Below are 18,806 nucleotides of genomic sequence, written 5' to 3'. Positions count from 1 at the left end.
GATCTGTTATGGGAGTTATCTACCATGTTTCCCCGAAAATAAGCCCTAGCCGGACATTCAGCTCTTGTGCATCTTTTGGAGCAAAAATTAATATAAGACCGGGTCTTATACAATACAAAACAATACCAGGTCTTATATAAGACCCGGTCTTATATTAATTTTTGCTCCAAAAGATGCATTAGAGTTGATGGTCAGGCTAGGTCTTATTTCTGGGGAAACAAGGTATGTATTATTGCTGATGGGGATTAGAATTGTGATTAGTGCTATAATAGATCCCAAATCAAATGAACACAACAGAAATAATGCCAAATATATTTCAAGTAATGCCTTTAATTGTTCGCTTTTTACAGTACTTGTATAACAGACAATGACAAATCCATGATTTCTTCTAAAACTGAACACCCAAAACAACATCCTGGAAGATTGTCGCTCTTTTCTTCGTTCTTTGGCTATTGTAATGATTACACCCAGCTTGGCCCACTAGAAACTGCTTCCTTCTATTGTCAGCAACTGTTCACCCTGACACAGGTGAGACCCAGTAGCTGTCTTGGCTGGGATGTGCCCTGGGAATTCCAGCGGACTGTTTCCTGCGATTCACACACACACATTTTGTAGGACACAAACTGCCTCTTGGGAGATGAACATGGTGAGCACGACCATTGACGCATCTGATACATTTATAATATATCACCAATAAACATAAAAAAGATCAGACTGAGCTATAACAAAAATATGTTAGAACTGTTTACATTTATAAAACATCATCATCATAAATCTGAATAAAAGATACTTTCTTTGATTTTTTAAAATCAGAGTCTGTGAAAACACAGATTGAATTTGGTGCATTTCACAAAAATAGCAAAACTCCTAACAGGAAAAGGTATCTGGCAAAAACAGAGACCTGTAAAACACACACTGCTTAAAGAAGAAATATTTAAAAATCAATCTAGAAATTTTTAAATGGGTAGCCATGCTCTTATTCAACAATTTAAAACAACTCTACTAAATCTGGCCCAGGAAAAACAGTGCCTAAACTCTCTACACATCCGACCACCTTAACCTCTCTTGAGATTCCTCCTCCTTTATGCCTCTATTATGATTCAATCGCAGCAAAAAAAAAAAAGCCTGAGTTTGATTCTTACTGAGAATCAGTTTAGCAACATCTTAACCCTTAGATTGCTTTGCCATGTTCAGATCTTTTCTTAGACCTATGTTTAGGCCTTTCTTCAGGGTCAGAGCTCAGCTGATCCCTCACTTTACTCTGGAGTTTATCATCATGAATCAAGAAAAGATTTATTCTCTGTAAGAAAGATCACAAATCCATAAACCCTTAAATAGAGTTCAATAGGGAAATAAAGATCATAAATCTGTTTTGTAGGAAATTGTTACAAACATATAAAACTAAGCAACTTTTAAAAAAGGACCAGTCAACTCAAAATGCCACAAGAGGTTCAATAGCTTCAATTTCAACATACAAAAAATACAGAAAGTAATTCTAATTTCTAATCCTTATATATGTTTACAAAAGTCTTCTCAAAACTTTAAAATATAATCTTAGGAAATGTTTCTTTGTCACAGTTATCAAATAGCTCGCTGGCCATTATTAAAAAATAAAGTCACCAATATTGTGAGACCCGAGGCTGTAGGGAGATGATCTCTTGGCTCTCCTCTAAAGGTCCCTTCTACCTGAGTCGTAGGCAATGCTAGGGCTGAAGGTCTAGTCCCGGTGCTGCCTTTAAATAGCTCTGTGGTCTTGGATGTTATTCGACCTCCCCGAACCTCAATTTCTCCATCATGAGCATTTTCCAAACATGTGTTCCAAGGAATATTAATCTCAGGAAAAATAGTTCTGTGGTCAAATTGAGTCGAAACTGCTACACACAATTTCTCTTCTTTAGGAGATTCAGTGTGCGTCAGTGTTATTAAAAGTTCTGAGAAGTCCTGCGGTACATTTTTTTAACTTTGTATCAATCTTAGTTGACCAGAATCCCTTTATGACTAATGCCTATAAGCATCTGTGGACTGTACTTTGGAAAACACTGGTCCCGCATATCTCAGGTCTCTGCCAGCACCTTTATGAATAACATACAGGAAGAGCAATGCAGTCTTTTGACACAGGCTCTGGGGATTAAAAGGATTTAAGGCCCTTTTGTTGGCGAAGCACCGGTTCATACTTACTGGCCCCTTGAAGATCAACAGAATTCCCTTGTTCCTAATGAAAGTCTTCATTCAGGCAAAGTTGGGATACTGCCATAGGATCTTGGTGGCCACCTACAGTACAATAAATAGCAGAACTGGCCAAGAGTGATCAGTTATCTTCAATAGAGTTTAGTTTTCCTTTCCAGTGCAATCTGATTTTTCTCCATAGCAAATGCCTTTGTCACTGGTCCCTAGAACAACTTTAACAGGCTCCTTGCCCTTTAACCACTTCCGTGTCCAGAAGGAAGTGCATGTGCGGTAGACTGTCAGGAAGTACTCAGGTTAAAGAGCTGTTCTTCCAAGAAGGCACCCCCAAGGCCGTACTGTTCTTCATGAAGACTCATTTCTTCAGGAGACAAGTGGCTTCCTCCAAGAACAAATTCTGCAAACCTATTAAGTTTTGTTTGTTTGTTTTAAATAAAGTTAATGTTATCACAGAAAGGTTTATTTGAACATGTTCCCTTACCATGCATCCTCTTTCATTAAATTGCACTTTGTGGCAATACAGAATGGCACTGACATGGTGGGTGTAAAAACGGGAATGGCTTATATGACCCTTTTCCAGATATTCATGGAAAGGGTAGAGAAGTGGGCGCCAGACTTACACACACTGAGGGCTGCTAAACATACCCAATGCTGTTTCCTAACTCCTCTCTTCTTAGTTTAGATTTATTATTTATTCATTATTTTAGTGTCATACTTCCCCCCCCCTTCAATCTTTAATTTGAGTGCATTGATTGTTATTTGAATAAAGCTATGAAGACGAGAAAGCAGTGAGGGAAAAGATGTAGGGGCAGTGATGCCTTTCTTGGTGAGCTTTAGAAGTTATTTCCCACATCAGGAGAATGAGCAGCAGATGACACATCCCGTGCCACCTTTCTCCTTCTCATACGAAAGCTGTATTTATGGCCTTCCCGGTAAAACACATCAGATTAAGAGTTTCCAGGCGGGAATTCCCACCCGTTCTCAGGATTTTTTTTCCGCTTTCCTGTTCCCGCATCCCGAGATATAAACTGTTTTCTGTTCACGATGAATCGTTTCCACAAAGTGACGGCTGATACTACCAACCACCTGGGTTCAAGGAGCCGATTTGCCCGATTTCCTGACCAACTTTTTTTGGGATTCGGGAATGGGAAAGTGAAAAAAATTCCTGAGAACGGGCGGGAATTCCCACCTGGAAATCCTACATCAGATCAATATTTATTCTGACATTAGCAGTTCTACTGTGCAAGTCAGAAGAAGAACCTCTGACAGCCGCCACACCACGTTATCCAAGGAAGGAGTCTGTTTTTAATCTGAAATATCTGTACTAAACCACTATAGTATTTTCCCAATAATTCTAACCCGAGTTGTGGTCCAAGTAGCTGCCCAGGGCTTACTTTTTTGGAGTCTGCAGTCTGGAGATGGCCAGCCACGACGGGAAGTCGGGTCTGCGGCAGGCTTGGCGCAGTTCCTCCAGAGCACTGGTTGTTTCAGCATCAGCTTGTTCCCTGTATTCATCTTCAGTAAGATACGAAACTGCCAGCTTTTCTGATGTAAACCATTTCTTCATTTTCCTAAGACATGTGGTACTGGGTTGCTAGATTCCTGGCCATGTCTGATCATTCAATTCAACCCTTCAGATTTTGACATTTCTTTGACAGTAATAGTAATACTTATTAATTTCCTTTATATCACACTATACATCTTTTTATTGTTGTTATTGTAACCGAGGTACTTGGAACATGGTTTGGACCCAACATTTCTGCTTTTCTGGAGACCATCCAAAATAATGTCCTAAGGCATTTGAGGATCAATTTCCAATAAGTATGTTGTATTTTTCTTCCTCAGTGATTTCTAATCACACAATCAGAAAATTAAAAGTCTGGCTTCTTTATGCTTGGCCTGCTGATTTTCCTGGGCACTAACAGAAGCAAGCCTTTGAGATGTCCTTTTATGGAGACCCAGCAGGACACTCACCCCTTGTTCTAGACAGAAAAGGAGGACTGGTGGGCTATCGCCTCCACCTAGTGGCGGTGATTCTGACTACTCCTAAAGAGAGGGAGTAAATATTGTACAAGGGTCAGGTATATTCAATAATTTATAATAATTCTTCCTTTGCTACATGCTGAAGGGTTCATGACTGGAATTTTTTTCCAACCAGGAAAGTCTTAAAGGGAAGAATCTCATGAAAATGGTAATGATGATAGGTTTTAATATATTTGTTATATTATTAAGATTTTTAAAATTTTGTTGGGTAGTTTAATTTTAATTTAATCAAGATTCCCAAATCTGAATGAGCATCATAATTATCATAATTACCAACAGATGTCTTAAATATATATTTTCTTCAAGGTTAGGACCTGAGAAATCTTTTAACTTTTAAAGCTAGCCTAGTGGTTGATATGCTGGATTACTGAACCACTGACATTATATCCTTCTCCTTTTCTAAACACCTAGCCTGGTCGCCCTACTTGAAAATCCCTGGCCTCTGAGCAAAAGATCGGGGCACAGTCCTAGCTTTGAGGTTCACCCACTGTGTGAACTGGGGCAATTTCTTAACAGTTGAGCCTCAATTTGCTCATATAAAAAAATAAAAGCTGTAATATCTACCTCATGAGATCACTGTATGGATTAAATGACATATTTTGTGTAAATGCTTAACACAGTGAATGGCCCACAGTAAGTGTTCAATAAGTATGATAATCAAAAAAAAGCTACCATATATTATTAAAATATACTCAAACAGCTCTTTGCAAACTAGAAAGTACTCTACAAATTAAGGTATTATTTCTCTGGTATATTATTTAACCTATAGTTCCTGCTTTATCTCCTGGTTCTTCATAGACTTATTCACTAGCAAAATAAAAAGTTGAGGAAGTTATAATACATTTCGATTGTTATGTTTGTATTAATGGAATGCACAGCCACTGCATGAATGAACCACCGTGCAGGTGACAGAACATACTTTGCTCTTGGCAGGGCAGTTGGATATTTAAGGGGAGAGAGGACACAACTGTGTCCTGGGTTCCTCAGGATGCAAGCCTGGTAAATGACCAGAGGCCTGGAGGATGGTAAGTGGTCAGCGGCCTCCTGGCAGAGCGACCTCTGGGAATCCCAGTCACTGTCTGCCTCTGAGCCAGGGCAGAGAAGCAGCCAGCATCAGCTCCTCCAACCTGGCCCCGCTGTCTTTTGGCCTCACCAAACCAACACCCTCTGCCTAGGGGCTATGTCATGTCACTGTTGTATTTTTAACCTGATGTTGCCACACATGGAGTCACCAGATCCGTAACTACCAGTTACCACAGTCTCCTTCCTCACAGCCAAGCTTACATGAGAAATATTTATCAACGCCCTCTTCCAGCCTCGGTCTCATTGCCTTACTCCAAGCACTCATCCTCTCTTGCCTGGACCACTGTGATGTCTGATGACTGGTCTACCCCAGAGCCTCCGCATTACATCCACCCTCTGCCACAACACAGATGGGCCAAATCCCGCTGCCTGATGAGGTCTCAGCTTTGATTTTTGCTTACTGAATGTATTTTTAGTTTCGGAATAGTTGCCAACATTTAAAAATCATATGAACTAACATTCTAATGCACATTCCCAGCTTTTTTAGAAAACCAGAAGATCTGGCAAGGCAGGGCCCATACTTCCACATGGCAACAATCAGCTCAAGCTGAGTGGTAATTGCCCCCTTTTCGATGAAGCTACATTATGAAATTTCCCACAGTCGTCTTGATCACCCCACTGCCTTACCCCGCTGGGCATCACTCACTCAGTACCTGCCAGGGCCCCAAGCATTTGGGCACACAACTCCTGCCTAGAAAGCAGTCAGAGGGCACTGACTAAAATGCATAATGGTTACCTCCTTCACCTCATACAAGATCAGATCAGATTCCTTAGCACGGCCTAGTGATGCCTCTATGACCCATCTCATGCCCATCTCGCTTGCTTCACGATGGTACAAACGGGGCTTTCTGTCGGGAAAGTCCTTCCTGTGTATTTATTCATCTGGCTGTTTTGATTCACTAAGATTCATCAGAAACCTTCCTGAACTTTCTTTATATGCCATACTCCCTACGCTGGCCTATTTTAACATTTCAAAGATATGATTATGTATGTGTGTCTCAACAAGTACACCGCAAGGGTAGGGACCATCTCCTTTATCTGTGTACCTAACTTGAAAGCAGCTGTTAAGATTCAGTGAATGAGAGACATAAGAAAGCTGTGATGACAGAAGTTACCTCATCTTTCTGCACTTTCAAAAGGCTTAAGCCTTTAAATCTAAGAAAAAATACAGTCCTAAATATAAATATCTTTCAATCATTTATGATTCATTTCTGTTTCCTAACTCTTCTTTCATAAGCAAACAAATACCTCTAAAGTAGTGTTTGGCCCTAATGAAAGGAAATGTAGAATGAAAGTAGAAATTTTAGGCAACCCAGCACCCAAGCAATTTTGCCACCGATTTCAGTGACTTCTGGATGAGTTATAATTACCTAGTAATGGGTGGTGTACTCTGAAAGACTGCAATGGAGATTAAAGAGATGCTTAAGGTCTCCAGCCTCCCCCTCTCAGAAGGAAAACTCCAGATGAAATGCAGTTAATGAGATTAAAGATGATATGTCTAAAAAAATTCCCTAAAATGATAAATAAAGCCCGAGCTCAAAATGTCAAATTTATGAGGAAAAAGAAAAGATACGTACCACTGCATATAACTGAAGGCTTTCATGGGGTAGTACAGATTCCTGGAGAACAGGATGAGAATCATAACTGCATACGCGAACTGAGGCACGGTGACCCCGTAATAGATCAGAAGCAGGGAAAGGAGCTGCAGTGTCCATGTCAGGAGATTCACGCTCCTCTCATCAACAAGGGGCCCATGTTTGTAACAAACAGCAAAGCTGAGAAATCCAACTATCAAGACGTAGCCTGTAAAAGCAGAAGAATGTAAACTAATATAAATCTGAACTTGAAAATTTATGTGAAGAACCTGCCAGAGCCTCGACTTAGAGCTAAGAACATACCAGAAAACTTTCATTTCTGTTTTCTTTATCCAATGAAGTAAAACTGAAAAGGGCATTTAAGTCTAGTTATTCCTTCCATGTGAGATACGAGGCAGACTTTTATAATAATAATAAATTATTATAACATATGTCTATTTTTTTAGTCCAGAGTCCTAGGAGAGCAAATATTCTGGTTGCTTTGGTCAGGAATAAGCCTCAGCATGTCACAGTCTGCTACAAACCCTATCTTTTATTTCTACTTTCTAGTAACAAAAGGAAAATGTCATTTTACAGTGGAGGGATCAGGCTATGACCCTCATAATCCAGTGCTATTTCAGGACTACTAATGGAGGGACGATAAGATATTCTGCGTCTCCTATTGTGATCCAATGTGCAGTGCACGTCGCCTCTTAAGTATTCCATCAAAAGCGTTTCATCTGTCTCTAAGCAAGCCTCAAGATCTAGTTTCTAGTTTACAGGAAATGAGAAGAGAAAAATTTAAATTATACCACAAACGAATAATCAGAGTAATCCAAAAAGTGGGACATTCTATGGGACTAGCTTGGTCTCTTCGGCATATCACTATGATGAAAAAGAACTGTTACAAACTAAAGGAGACTTACAGGACATAAGAGATACAAAATGTGGTTCTGCACTATCGCCTAGCTTATACAAACCAACCATCAAGAACGTTTAGGAAATTTAAACATGGCCTGGGTAACAGATGATTTTACATAATTATTAATTTTTAATAGTTATATAACTATTAAAAACAAGAAAATGCTCGTTTTTTTAGAAATGCTTATTGAAATACTTAGGGGAACTTACCATGATATTGGTAATTTACTTTAAAAATACTTTAGCATCAAAAGAAAAATGAGCTAAAAACAAAATCTTAAAGTGAAACAAAAAATTTATTGCTTTTATTTTGGGTGGAAGAATTTATGTGAAAAATTTGGGGTTAGAAGTTAGAAGAAAATCAGTTCTCCCATTCTCCATTATTTTCCAATTAAACAATTAGAAAAAGTTGGGAGTTTTTTGGTTACATGAAATTAGAAGAACAAGTGATTTCTTAGTAGCCTCTCTGCTTCTGAAAGTCAAGTTTTCCTATACTCTTAAAAATGAAATACCATTTATATTTAGGATTTCTCATCTTTCATACTGAAAACGAGGTCTGACAACTAACTTCGCGAACTTCTTGCAATGATATTGCTAAATTTTTTTGATATCAGAGGGATTATTCATTATGAATTTGTACCAACTGGACAGTTAACCAATTTTATTATTTCGAAGTGCTGAAAAGGCTGCATGAAAAAGTTAGGCGACCTGAATTTTTCACCAACAATTCAAGGCTCTTGCATCAGGACAATGCACCAGCTCACATGGCACTGTCTGTGAGGGAGTTTTTAGCCAGTAAACAAATAACTGTATTGGAACACCCTCCCTACTCACCTGATCTGGCCCCCAATGACTTCTTTCTTTACCCAAAGATAAAGGAAATATTGGATATTTTTCCTTCAAATGTCCATCAAAATAAAGGACATTTTGATGACACTCAGGACATCGAGGGTAATATGACAACAGCTCTGATGGCCATTCCAGAAAAAGAGTTTCAAAATTGCTTTGAAGGGTAGACTAGGTATTGGTGTCGGTGCATAGCTTCCCAAGGGGAGTACTTCAAAGGTGACTGGAGTGATATTCAGCACTTTTTCTAGGATGAGTTCTCAAACTTAATTGTCTGACCTCGTATATCATGAAAAAGACATAAAGAGCTACATTTCATAGAATTGTTTTCATTAAAGTTAGATGTGGTCAGAGCTTAAACACAATTCAAAACCATATGCAGCCAGCAGAAGCAAATAGTTTTTCGATCTTTGGTATACAAAACTAAGAAGGATGTCATAGGGAAATAGTCCAAAATGAGATCGAATGAACTAAAATCACCAACTGGGGGAATAAAATATTGTTTTTTAACAGCACTTCTTAGTTCAAAATGAAAATTTAGATGTTGGAGAGAAACGTGTCAAAAGAAGACCTCCAGTTGTACTTTCCAGCTTTGCCAATAATAGAATGTAGTTTTAAAAAATTTACCTACCTAATATATATATTCTGTTTTCATACCACAGCCATTTCAGATCTTCCATCAGTAGGCACACCACATAAACTGAAGCAAACCAACAACCAACCATTAAAGCCCAAAAGGTGCTATACTGTGTGTGGAAGAAAATAAATGACACAGTTTTTGGTTCATCGACTCTCATAAAAATAGAAGTAAACACAGCCTTTTTATGAGACACTTCTACATCAAACTGCACTGAAGTCCATTCAATATTCTCTGGAGTCTCACTTAAGGTGAGACTGGTCTATGAGTCAGCAGCTTTGATATCACCTGGGAGCTTGCTGGAATACAGAGTCTCGGGCCTCACCAGAGACCCCTGAATCAGAATCTGCATTTCAGCAAGATCCTCAGGTGACTTGTATGTACATTAAAGCTGGAGAAGCACTGTTCTAAAGAATAAATTTATCTCAAAATAATGCTGGCATAGCAAGCTTTAACCAGAGTAACCGCAACATTATTATCATGAACTAAGAGCAGGGCATTCTGTTCCAGGGAACTATTAATAACGAAGAAATCCCCCGATGCAGCAATGCTGTTTATTCAAAGCTCTGATGGTTCAGCATCATGAGAATTCTCAGCTATGCCGAGATAAAAGAAATATTCACTTAGCATGCAAGCAGCTCTTTTTCACTGGTAAGAAAAACACATTACCGGGAAAATAAAAGTCTCTCAAGTACAAAGTATCACCAAGACTAAATATTTAAGCCTACATATAGTAGCAAATAAAAATGGAATCTCTAGAAAATGGGATATTTTAAAGCCAGTTTATGCAATGTAGAAATACAGTTTGAATTAGGAAATGTAATAATCAAGGTGAATTAATTGGATCAATTTTATAAAATTCCTAATTTCCATTTTTTATTCATTTGCATAGTATACCTACCTTAGGAATTAACCTTTTCACCAGCAGCAGGAAAAAGACTAATGTCATTAGAATACCTAGCACAGTCCCCGAAGAATAATAAAAAGCAGGGCTTCTGTCAAGACAAGCAGATAAAAGCCATTTAAAAGCCAAGTTGCACTTTCAGTATTAAAATCATGTTTAACTTGACGACAGTAGCCATAAAGAATACTAAGAAGAAAACCTCAGATGGCAGCTTCCATTACATCCTATACTCTTAAAAATGAAGTATCTCTTTGAAATTTATAGTAAGTAGCTTGCCACTAACTCAAAACAGAATGTCTCAGTTATCTTCCGTTCAGAATCTGATCCATCAATAATTATTGAGCACCTATCATGTAGCAGCCCCTTGTCTGAGAGCTTTACATGCGTTCACAACAGCCCTATGAAACAGTTATCTGTGTCTAAATTTTACAAGGGAGGAAACTAAGGCACCAAGAAGTTAAAGACCTTCCCCAAGTTAGTATCTGCTAACTGGAGTATTCAGGCTTTCAGCCCAGCTTCTTTGAGTCCAAGCTTTACTCTTCAAGCTATATAAGCAACATCCAGTTTATAAGGACCATGGATGACATTAAACACAAGAAAAAGCTCAAAAATGAATGATGTTAAGAAGAGTAAGCTAAGAAGTAGAAGTAAAATATTATTGGAAAGATTTGTTTTTCACATGCAAAATTATAAGAAACCAAATACCAGGATAATATGTTTTTCAGATATTTGTTTAAATTCAACCTTCTGTATCAGGGCCACAAATCTAGGAGGTAACCTGAATGTAAGAGACAGGAAGGCATCTGTCATCAGAAAACCTGAGTATAAATCTCAGCCAGGGCCAGAACTAGCCATGTGATGATAGATGTTTTCTCATCTATAAAATGAGAACAATAATACAGAACGCACATAGTTGTAACAGAATCAAATAAAATAATGTATATTAATATGTAATACACAATAATGCATGTGAAAGCACTCTGTAATATTTATACACTATACAAATAATTTACTGGTTTTAAGGGCTTTTAAAGCATGATCTTCAGACCTATTGTTTGCAAAACCTAAAGCAAGAACTACAAACTAGTGTGGGAATATTTAGCATAGCATCAAAAATGTCCTACACTCTGATTCACAAAGTTAAGAAAGTAAAAATGAATACTTACTGACTCAAGGTCTTTGCATAGAAGAAGAGGAAAATGCCTGCCACAAACACAAGGAAGAGTTTGAAATCTACAACTGGAAAAAACAAAGATTTTGTGTCAATGTAGTGTTAGTGAATAGAGAGGAAAGTCAACATACTGAAACGTCACTCCAGAAAAACGGAACCCAGAAAGTCAAGTATAACAAAAACAGACTTACTGTTTCGATTCACGCGTATTGTATAATTCTTGACTGGCTTCACAGAGAAGCACGCAGTCTCCCCGTATGGATTGATGATTATGGTTATTTCATTAGACTCCTTCGGTGTCCAAAATTTATGAATCACACATTTGATTAAAGATAGAACGGTTTCTGGATACTGGCAATTGTATCTTTCTGTGATATATACGACGCTGAGCAGGCTGGAACTGGTCATTGTCACCTATAAAATAACAATGAGCAACTCCATAAACACAAGTTTAAAACTTCTTAAAAGCTTCTTAAAAGCATAAGCAGAGGAGTACAGAGACCCCAAGACTGGTCGAGTAAAGCACACTCCTATGTACGTGGTATTGTTCTGACGCCAGAGACAGACCTACACACACTGGAGCACAGACACTTTTGAAAGTGGATGTTAGTTCCCATGAGTTGTGGTTGACATAACTCCCTCTTCTGGCAGGTTACTGTGGCCAAGGGACATGTGAAAACAGATGAGATAGAAAGTAATCGGTGGCAACTATCTGGTTATAAACATAATGAGAATAGGATTTATATCTCTACCATTTTTTACTGTGACTGAGAAAAAGTGAGCCCTTCTTCTGGATCAGGTGACCAGATGTGATTCCAGCTCCTCTCACCATGCCTCCTGAAGAAGGACCAGAACCCAACCGCACGTCCTACTCAAGTCTCACAACAAAGCCCTAGCTACAGTGCCAAGCAGACTGTGACAACACAGTTATCATTAAGTGACCACTCTGCCGCTGCCTTTGTCTGACCCTCTCTATTTCTTTTCTTTGTCCAAGACTAAGGCAAGCTTGGAAAAGGGTAGTGAGGGCACTAGCTTTGACTCTCTGGCACCAGGTGAGATGACCCACTGTCTACCTACCCCTTCATTTCTCTTGGACGTTAGGCCCTGGCTCACTGTTGCTTTCTCTCCAATCCTACTTCTTGTCATACATCCTGGGGATTCAACATACACAGTACACACACCGAACTCCTTCCGATCCTCGCCTCTCGCTTCCATGATCCTCTCCTCTTAGCTCTTGCCCTCCACCCACCTCAACTAAGCGCTCTCACGGCCACACTTTTGACCTTGTCCATCCCAAACTGAAGGGCCCAATACAGGCTGCGTTTCATGCATCTCACTGACTGACCACCACCTCCTATGTTGCCAGTGTGCCCCCTTTAGCACCCCAACCCTAGCAAGCCTTTGACCCCACCACAGATCAAGCATCTTTACCCTGCTCCTCACCCTCTTGATGTCCTCAGCCCTTTCTTATCCAGCTAAATTCCATGATACATCATTAGAAATCATTCTCTTACATGTACCCTTGACTCCTTTGCACCCCTCTTCCTTTGTCACACTCACCTGAAAAAATTCCAACCCTCCACCGACTCCATTATTGCACTTGTGTCACTGACTGTGCTGGAGAAACACACAGTGGTCTCACTTCAAACCCGGAACTGGGAACCTGAAGTGGGATTTGACAGCTGCAGGCAATCACACCACACATTCCTATCTAGTCATTCTTTCACTCTCTTCCACAATGATTTCACAACTTCTCCTTTGTTAATACCCCAACACCTTCTCTCCCTCCTCACTCTTGGCTCATGATCCTTCCTACTTCACTGAAAATGGAAAAAACCAGAAGAGAACGGACCGGCTCCTCTCCCCCTAACCCTCCATCAGCATCTGTAGGAAGCCTCCATCAGGCTTCTGGCCTGTGGGGAGGAAATTTCTGCCTGAGATTTCCATGCTCCATTCTGAAGGCAAGCCCCTGACTGGTGCACTGGATCCGATCCACCTTTGCCTACTCAGAGACATCCCCACAGCACTTCTTCCCACTCTACTAGACCATTTCTGTCAGTATACACATATGCTGGTATTTTTCCCATTAAAAAAAAAAAAAGCCTCCTATTGACTCCACTTTCTCCTCCAGATATCACCCCATATCCTCGCTTCCCATTGCAATAAAATTCTTTTTCAAAGTGGCCAATACCTGCCGTCTGCGGTTCCTCTCCGCCCATTCTCTCTTTAACCCACATCAATCAGGCTTTCACTCCCAACATGCTGTGCTTGACGTCACCAAGGGCCTCCTTGTTGCTAAAGCGAATGGTCAATTCCGTCTCAGTCACCTTATCTGATCCACCAGCACCACTCGGTGCTCCCGATCATTCCCTTCTCCTTGTTACACTGCTCTCCTGGGCTTCCTGGATGCTTCTTCTTGTTGCTCCTTCTCTCTCCTCTGCTGGCCCCTTCCTCTTCCTGACCTCTTCCTATAAGACTGACCCAGGCTCAGTATTGGTTCTCATCTCTTCTCCATCTAAACTCATTCCTTAGACTTGGCTTTAAGTACTACTTATAAATATGCATCACTGCTTACCTTGCAAAAAGAAACATAGGAAAGATATACCAGGAACTAATAAGACTACCTACAAAGGTCTGATAGGATGGATAGAGGAATATAAGGGGCAGAGACATGTCTGAGAATACTTTTGTATAGTTTTCCAGCCATAATAATATTGTACATACTAAAAAATAAATAATAAAATCAACCAGGATAGGTGGGGGATCCCTGAAATGGAAACAAATAAAAACAAATATATTTCAAATAAATAATATAACCATATTGAAGGGGGATGTGTGAAAATGAATTAACCCAAGTAACATTTAAGCACAATATTTAGACTATATGCCCTTGAACTAAAGATAAAACATACTGTAAACCTGTTAGTAGGTTTGTTTTTCATTATGGTATGGCTTAGCAGACCTGAAATTATTTTCAGTATATTCTCGGATTAGGCAAATAAATATATTGAGGATAATGGGAACCAGGTTTCTTACTTTCAGAGAAGGAAGTTACAAATATGGAGAGAGATTAGAATAAACCTAGTAGAGTACTGGAGATTAGAACACATGGTTTTCAAAAAAATACAAATAGAGATGTGTGCAGTTGTGTGTGTGTGTGTGTGTGTGTGTGTGTGTGTGTGTGTGTGTGTATACATATATGACAATGATATCTCAGTAGTACTAAACACAACTAACACTGAATGCTCCTTGGCAAAATGTATGATTCCAGAGCTGGCTCTAAGAAATTATGAGCTAAGCCTGGAACATCTTGTTTACCAGAACGTAAAGAAGTGCCCAAATGATAGGCACAAGTTCAAAGGCCATCAGAGCTGGTTTGAAGAGGCTCCTACTGGCCAAATCTAGGACAATGTGAATATCAAAATAAATAATAAAAATAATGGATTGTAGTCCATTGAATGAGCTGGCAATCCAGGAGGCTATGCGGATATAAATCAACTGGAGGAAAAACTCTTCTTTATAGGAGAATGCCAATTAATGTAGAAGGAATAATGGAAATGGAAAATCACCCTTTGACAAACATCATGATGACTAATTGATTTACGCGAGCATCATCAATGGATAATAAAACAAGAGGATAAAAGTTTGATGAAGAATAGGATTTCTACAAAGTCTCAAATTATCTGCTGGAAATATTCATTCCTTACAGAGGTGAAAATAGTCATTTTACAGTGATAAAACTGTAAATTGACAGATACCAACTACCAAGTGATCCAAGGGGGTATAAATTATCAGTAATTGTATAAATCAACATCGTGTGTCTACTGATATGATGTCCTAGCTATTCCCACAGCCTAGAATACTCTTTCACCAGATACCTTCTTGGGTAACTCACTCACTTCACTGAAATCTTTCTCAAATGTCACCTTCTACCCAGACCATTCTTTTCAATGCTGCAACTTGCCCCCATCTCCCTCATTCCACGTTATCTTTACATTTCCTTTTTTGATAGCACTTACTAGTTTTGTAATTTTCTTCTTTCACATTTGTCTTACCCACCCTACCCTCACCCCTGAGAGTGTAAACATTACAGGAACAGGGATCTGTTTTGTTCACTAATGTATCCTAAGAGTCTAGAATAATTCCTTAGTAAGTGCTCAAGAAATATTTGTTAAATGTTGAATGAGGGCAAGTACTAGGCTATCAAGAGTAACTACTATCTTGGCCATACCTGGGATCAGAGGTTACTTCAGAATTTCTATATAGAGGGGCTTGGGATAGTAATTATTTTGGAAAGTGAGAAGGTGTTGTCTTGAGTTGTGTCCAAACAGCAAGCACACTGTACGCCCTGAGTACATTTATTTGAGTGGTTTGGTAAAGGCTGATGAAGAGCATGCAGAGTTAATGTCCCCTCCCCAAAACCTCTCCCTTTGAGCCCCTATGTATGACCCCAAGTCAGCTTTCATACTGATACACAGCTCTAACTCATACAAAAGCTACTTTGTAATCTAGAAATAGTACATTTTAATTCCTTGTTCCTAAGACATGATTTAAAAGTATGCTCTTACCTGCACAGTTGACCATATGTATTTCCATTCCATTTGGGAATTTTGATTGTAGCAGTAACAGTCTGACTTAGAAGTTTTAATTAAATCCATTTCTTGCAAAGCTTTACACCTTGAAACTGAGAAATGGAAAAGAGAATATATTTCCTGAATATGTAATTGCCCAGAATCTTATCTTTTTGTTTGTTTTTATTCACAGAAATAATGGTAACTATTTTTATATTCTATGACCAATAAATTCTTCTGCATGGCAATTAGTAGTCCTCCAGTCTTCCCAACTGAGCAGGAGACAGACTACAAATGATAGTCCAATGTCAATGCACAAAGAACACAAAGAACAGGCACATCTTCCATCCTGAAGTAGAGAACAAGAATTGAGGGCAGATTCCCAGGAAAGAGGAAATGTGAGCGAAGCACCAAAGAATCAAGTTGGAGGCAACAACACAGAAGTTAGGTGGTAGGGATGGCAAATATGTACAAAACTACGGATATGAGTGAAATTAGGGAAGTGGTTCAGCCAATCACGAGGATGGAGTGCAGGGAATACATGAGGACATTTCAACACCTGCAGCTAGAGAGCTAAGCAATGGTTACTATTACACTAAGGAGTGTGGACTTCATGCTGAAAGCAGAGCATTGAAGGATTTTAGGTATCAAAGCCTCAGCAGGAAACTGTTGCCACTCAAAAGGGTTTAACTGAAAAGAGTTCAATGAAGCTGTGAGCAGGGTTAAGGCACTAACAGTAAAGCACCAATATGAGCAGGAAGCCTTCAACACCCCTAGACCTGCAATGGCCAAGGGGGGACAGGATGTTACTGGAGCTACTGGGGGATGGGTGACAGCAGTCTAACGGAATGCAATCCCTGCCAGAACTACAGTGGAACGGTGGGGTGAGACTATGGGTACCTTAGCCTCTCTCTCCTGCCCTCCTGACAGCACCAAACCCAATGGGAAGCCAGAGGACAAAGACGCCCAGATGATACAATCCATAGATACAAGCCCAGGGGAGCGAAGGGCCGAGAATGGATGTGCGGGAACAGAGAGAATAACCAGTTCAATAAGGAAACGACAGGAACTCAGCCATCTTGTAGAAAGAGCATTCTGTAAGCCATAGGAAACATTAATGGGGAAGAAGACTGAAAGCAGAAGCACCACCAAGGAGGTTACTGAAGCAATCTCGGCAAGAAATGAACTACCTAAGTAGGAAGGAGAAAGAACAGGTTAAAGAGCACTAACGAAGCAGCATCAAGAGACATAGAGATTCATTAGATGAGGGAGAGCAAGAAGATGACGTGAAGGTTCTGGTGAGTGGAGAGAAGGGGAGAGATGCCCCCCACCCAGATAAGGAATACTGGAGAAGCAAGCTTGGGCAGGAAATGGGGAGGGCGAGGAGTTCCATTTTGGACAGACTGAGTTTAGGTTGGTGAGACTAAGTGAAGATGGAGAGGTCTGCAGTACAGGGGAAATTTGACTGGAGGCAGATGAAGATACATACACGTGTGTGTATAAATATGTGTTATATGTCATATATAAATAATTAATATATAATACAATACAACACAACACAATATACAGAAAGAGACAGTTGCTCTATTATAGATGATAAATGTAGTAAATGCCACAAGAAAATGATAAAGTAATGGGGTTCTTCTGCTGCTGTATTTGAATTTTAAATGAAGTGAGATGAAAGTCATAAATTCTTCTAGATCCAGGATAGGATATCACCACATCTGCCAACAGGAACCAGGAACACGGACTACTAATGGGCACACAGAGAAATGGGCCTTCCCCCCCACGTTCCTTTAAAGAGGGGTCAGCTCTTTCTCCAGAAAAACCTGAAATGAAGCCAGAACAACCTGTTCCCCACGGGTGGGGAAGAGTAGGTAACCAACATGAACTTGTCAACAATTACACCCACTCAGGGAATAATGCTGACGAAGCTCAGGTAGGTCCGTCCTGGCTAGAAACGTCCTTAGCACTGAGCTCGAGAAAGTGAAGGCAGACTTGGAGAAAGGACAATGTGAGTGTCCACCGCCTCCTGAAACGACTGCATGGAGATCAGTTACCAAAGCAGGAAATTTACATGAGGAGCCAGTATCTTCCACTGTGACACTGTCAAATCATTTCATCTTTCCTCTTAACATTTTGAGGAAATGCATGTTTTTAAATATACCAACAAATTTGCAGAGTTTGAGAGTTTGAGATGCAAATACAAGAATCCAGGTTAAGAGGCAGGTTTCAAAAAGGCACAAGAAGGAAGCTTTAGAGGCTTCCTGTTAAATACGGGATACTAACAATTAAAAATGCATTCCTGCATGGTCTCTTTATACGCAGGAGCCAAAAGGAGAATGCAGAACGGGTGCAACCCACACACAAGGCCACGGATGTTGAGGTGCATTCCTGGGTGTATGTGAGATGCAAATGACTCCTGGCCAAGGGCTGCACCAGGGAGAGGGCACCACAGGGACATCAAGGGGCTGCGGCTGGCTGTGTAAAACGGAATGTCCAAGAAGGCAGTGTAGACCCTGGAGCAGCCTGAGCAACTGTGATGAGAACACACGCAGGCACATTAAAAGCCCTCAGCTCGTGAGCAGCAGAGCGGGGAAGAGAGGGCTCCAGACTCGCCTTCCATATCCCATGTTCCGCCTCCGCCCAGCTTCCTGTGGGGATGTGAGCAGGAACAGGGCTAAACTGGGCAGCTAGAATTGAGAACTTCATGCTGGGGTCCCTCATAAGAGAGGAATTCCTACCTATTGTTGGAAAGCAGTACATTCCAGTGGGGTAGGTGAACAGGTCCCAGCAGCCCCTTAACTTCCAGCCAGTTCTTTCATCAGGGTTACTCTTAATACCACACTGTGCTCTGGGCTAAGGACCTTCC

General features: G+C 40.1%; 1 protein-coding gene across 5 annotated transcripts in view; it reads right to left on the bottom strand.

Annotated features, from left to right (window-relative positions):
* Positions 1 to 331: 331 nt before the first annotated feature.
* NEMP2 (nuclear envelope integral membrane protein 2) overlaps positions 332 to 18,806 on the bottom strand; it is a 114,472-nt gene continuing 95,997 nt past the window's right edge. For 4 of the 5 annotated variants that reach the window (XM_033111863.1, XM_033111864.1, XM_033111865.1 and 1 more), the window contains 8 exons: positions 15,932 to 16,047; positions 11,555 to 11,777; positions 11,359 to 11,431; positions 10,190 to 10,283; positions 9,283 to 9,397; positions 6,888 to 7,113; positions 3,579 to 3,755; positions 332 to 2,589 (listed from right to left, as the gene is read on the bottom strand). In XM_033111863.1, coding sequence (XP_032967754.1) covers positions 2,466 to 2,589; positions 3,579 to 3,755; positions 6,888 to 7,113; positions 9,283 to 9,397; positions 10,190 to 10,283; positions 11,359 to 11,431; positions 11,555 to 11,777; positions 15,932 to 16,021 — 1,122 coding nt within the window. In that variant the 5' untranslated portion in view covers positions 16,022 to 16,047 and the 3' untranslated portion in view covers positions 332 to 2,465. The remainder of the gene's footprint in view (positions 2,590 to 3,578; positions 3,756 to 6,887; positions 7,114 to 9,282; positions 9,398 to 10,189; positions 10,284 to 11,358; positions 11,432 to 11,554; positions 11,778 to 15,931; positions 16,048 to 18,806) is intronic. The other variant, XM_033111862.1, reaches the window with a different exon arrangement.

This window comes from Rhinolophus ferrumequinum, chromosome 8, assembly GCF_004115265.2.
Source record: "Rhinolophus ferrumequinum isolate MPI-CBG mRhiFer1 chromosome 8, mRhiFer1_v1.p, whole genome shotgun sequence".
NCBI lineage: Eukaryota > Metazoa > Chordata > Mammalia > Chiroptera > Rhinolophidae > Rhinolophus > Rhinolophus ferrumequinum.
Note: the sequence above shows the minus strand (reverse complement) of the source record. Positions and strands in the feature narration are given on the sequence as shown.